Here is a 2,500-nt window from a genome sequence, read left to right on the forward strand (position 1 = left end):
TATCTGCCATGATAAGTTCTGCGCTGAATGTGCCACCTGCTTGCACAGATAAACCATAGCATTATATGGTGATTAGTACTAATGAGGTAATTTGGGGTAGAGCAATGAATCTGGCTTAGTTAAAATCTTTATCGGATCAGTAATTTCTTCTTTGATCTTTTTATCAAATGTTTTAATGTTGAACAGGCTTACATAAGTCTTTTTATAGTTTATATATCAAATATCTGTTTTAATGTTAATGTTTTTAAAATATATTTTAATTCAAGTTCCATTACTTCTTGTATTGTTTATTTATTTCCTTATTTCCTTTCCTTAAAGGACTATTTTTCCCTGTTGGAGCCATTGAGCTTGTAGCATCTTGCTTTTCCTACTAAGGTTGTAGTTTAGCTAATAATAATAATAATAATAATAATAATAATAATAATAATAATAATAATAATAATAATACTAGGGTTGTAGTTTAGCTAATAATAACAATACTACTACTACTACTACTACTACTACTAATAATAATAATAATAATAATAATAATAATCAGGACTGGCGAGCTTCGTGGCCTCCCTACTTGGAACAGCGTTGAGTGGAGCCATCATGAGATGGGCAAGACCTGGGCCGAGATTTGTCACTGGCTACAACATCTTCCTGACGCTTTTCGCAAGTGCCACTTTCGTGACGCTCATGTTCATTGGCTGCCCGAAACTGGACGTGATTGGACCAATGGAAGGGTAACTATCGCTTTTCAGATATCCAATGATTCATGATACATCTAATTTAATGAAGCCATAGTTTGAAAATTGAATTAGGAAGGTGGATTAGGATCCCGCATGAGTTACGTATTTGTGTATGTACGGAAAATCAGGTACAAGATGAGGAACATGTACTATACTCATATTTTTTTAATGAGGCGCATTTGCACTGACTCGCAACGGTTCCCTTTTAGTTCGGAAAAGTTTCCTGCTATCTAATTGGTTAGAATTATGTTGTCCAACCAATCAGCGATCAGGAAAATTTTCCTAGCTAAAAGGGCACCAATGCGAGTCCGAGCAAATCTGCCTCACTAAAAAGAATTGACTATAGTATATTGTCTGCTTAGTGCACACATTCGTGCGAAATATCTCAACCTTGATTACTCGGGCATTGTAAACTTGTTGAATGAAGGAAACCCAATAGATCTTTATGTATATGAAATCCTTGATCGCTATAAGAACTAATTATAATATATAGATTTTGAGTGCTATTACTATTTGTTTGCTTGTTCATATATTTTGCTGGACATAATATTTTTGCTAAAGCAAATCTGTCTTGTGCAAGATTATTGTATACAATTTATATAGTAAATGATGTATCTTTACCTTTGTAAGTTTATGTAATATTAAGTCAATAAAGTAATAATAATAATTGATAAACTGATGAAGATTTCCTGTTACATTGATTTAAATTTTTTTTCTTCAAAATATGAAATATATGCAACCGAGCAAAAACTTTCCAATGATGCAGACCTGTTGCTCTATTGGCCTTTCTCTGTTCTTCATTCCAGTTCTACTGTTCCAGACTGTTCATCTGACTGTGAGTGTTCCGATAAGTTTGCTCCAGTTTGTGCTGAGGATAACACAACCCTATATTACTCGGCCTGCTATGCTGGCTGCAGCTCGGTTAATAGTTCAATGAGTCCAGTGGTACAGTACTTGGAAGATAATCTGTTTTTTGTTTATATATACAAGTAAACATGGAGCTTAGTTGGTTTTGAGTTTATTAGAAGCTTTCTTATGGATTCATACATACTTTAACAAAGACGTTCAGACACCGCAAACCTCCGCCATGCCTTCGCAATCCAAACCCCCATAAACAAACCTATCTTATTATATTATGCAAATCCGGATCGCTTCAAAATTCAATAATTTGTTACCTGGTTTAATTTTCGTAAAAATCAACATTGCGGGTTTTTTTTTTTTTATTTTTTTTTTTTTGCGTAATCTTAGTATGAAAAAAAATCCAGTTCAATGGTTACACCTTTTAAACAATGCTTGACTTTGACTTTATCTAGTTTTACGGTTTTAAACTATACAATATAATGATAATTTAAGCCTAACGCATAACCACTCAAATTTAAATTTTTCATTTCTTTTATTTGCTTAGACGTTTAAGGTTATAATTTATCTTCAATTTATTTATCATTTTCTTCGTCAGACTTGATTAAAGTTTAAAATAACTGCTTGTTTAAAGTTCCAAACATTTTCATATTAGTTGAGAATTGTTATTTTTTCCAAATAATGCTTCCACAGAAGCCTTCACGGTGAAAATCTAAATCTAAAATCAAAAGACTTCAATCTGTATTAAAACTTTTCCGATAGATAGAATACTCAAATGAAATATTTTAACTGTTATAAAATCAATTGAAAACCATTAAACATTGTAACATCCCCTTTAAGGAGAACTAAGTTATAAAATTCCTTATGATTTTTTTTTTTTTTTGCTATGAGTCTTAGTATTCAAGCTGCAG

General features: G+C 32.0%; 1 protein-coding gene across 2 annotated transcripts in view; it reads left to right on the forward strand.

Annotated features, from left to right (window-relative positions):
* Window positions 1–2,500, forward strand: part of LOC137650201 (solute carrier organic anion transporter family member 74D-like) — a 407,823-nt gene that overhangs the window by 365,957 nt on the left and 39,366 nt on the right. For both annotated transcript variants that reach the window (XM_068383387.1, XM_068383386.1), the window contains exons 9-10: window positions 539–725; window positions 1,538–1,676. In XM_068383387.1, coding sequence (XP_068239488.1) covers window positions 539–725; window positions 1,538–1,676 — 326 coding nt within the window. The remainder of the gene's footprint in view (window positions 1–538; window positions 726–1,537; window positions 1,677–2,500) is intronic.

Source organism: Palaemon carinicauda, chromosome 11 (genome assembly GCF_036898095.1).
Source record: "Palaemon carinicauda isolate YSFRI2023 chromosome 11, ASM3689809v2, whole genome shotgun sequence".
In the NCBI taxonomy this organism is placed as follows: domain Eukaryota; kingdom Metazoa; phylum Arthropoda; class Malacostraca; order Decapoda; family Palaemonidae; genus Palaemon; species Palaemon carinicauda.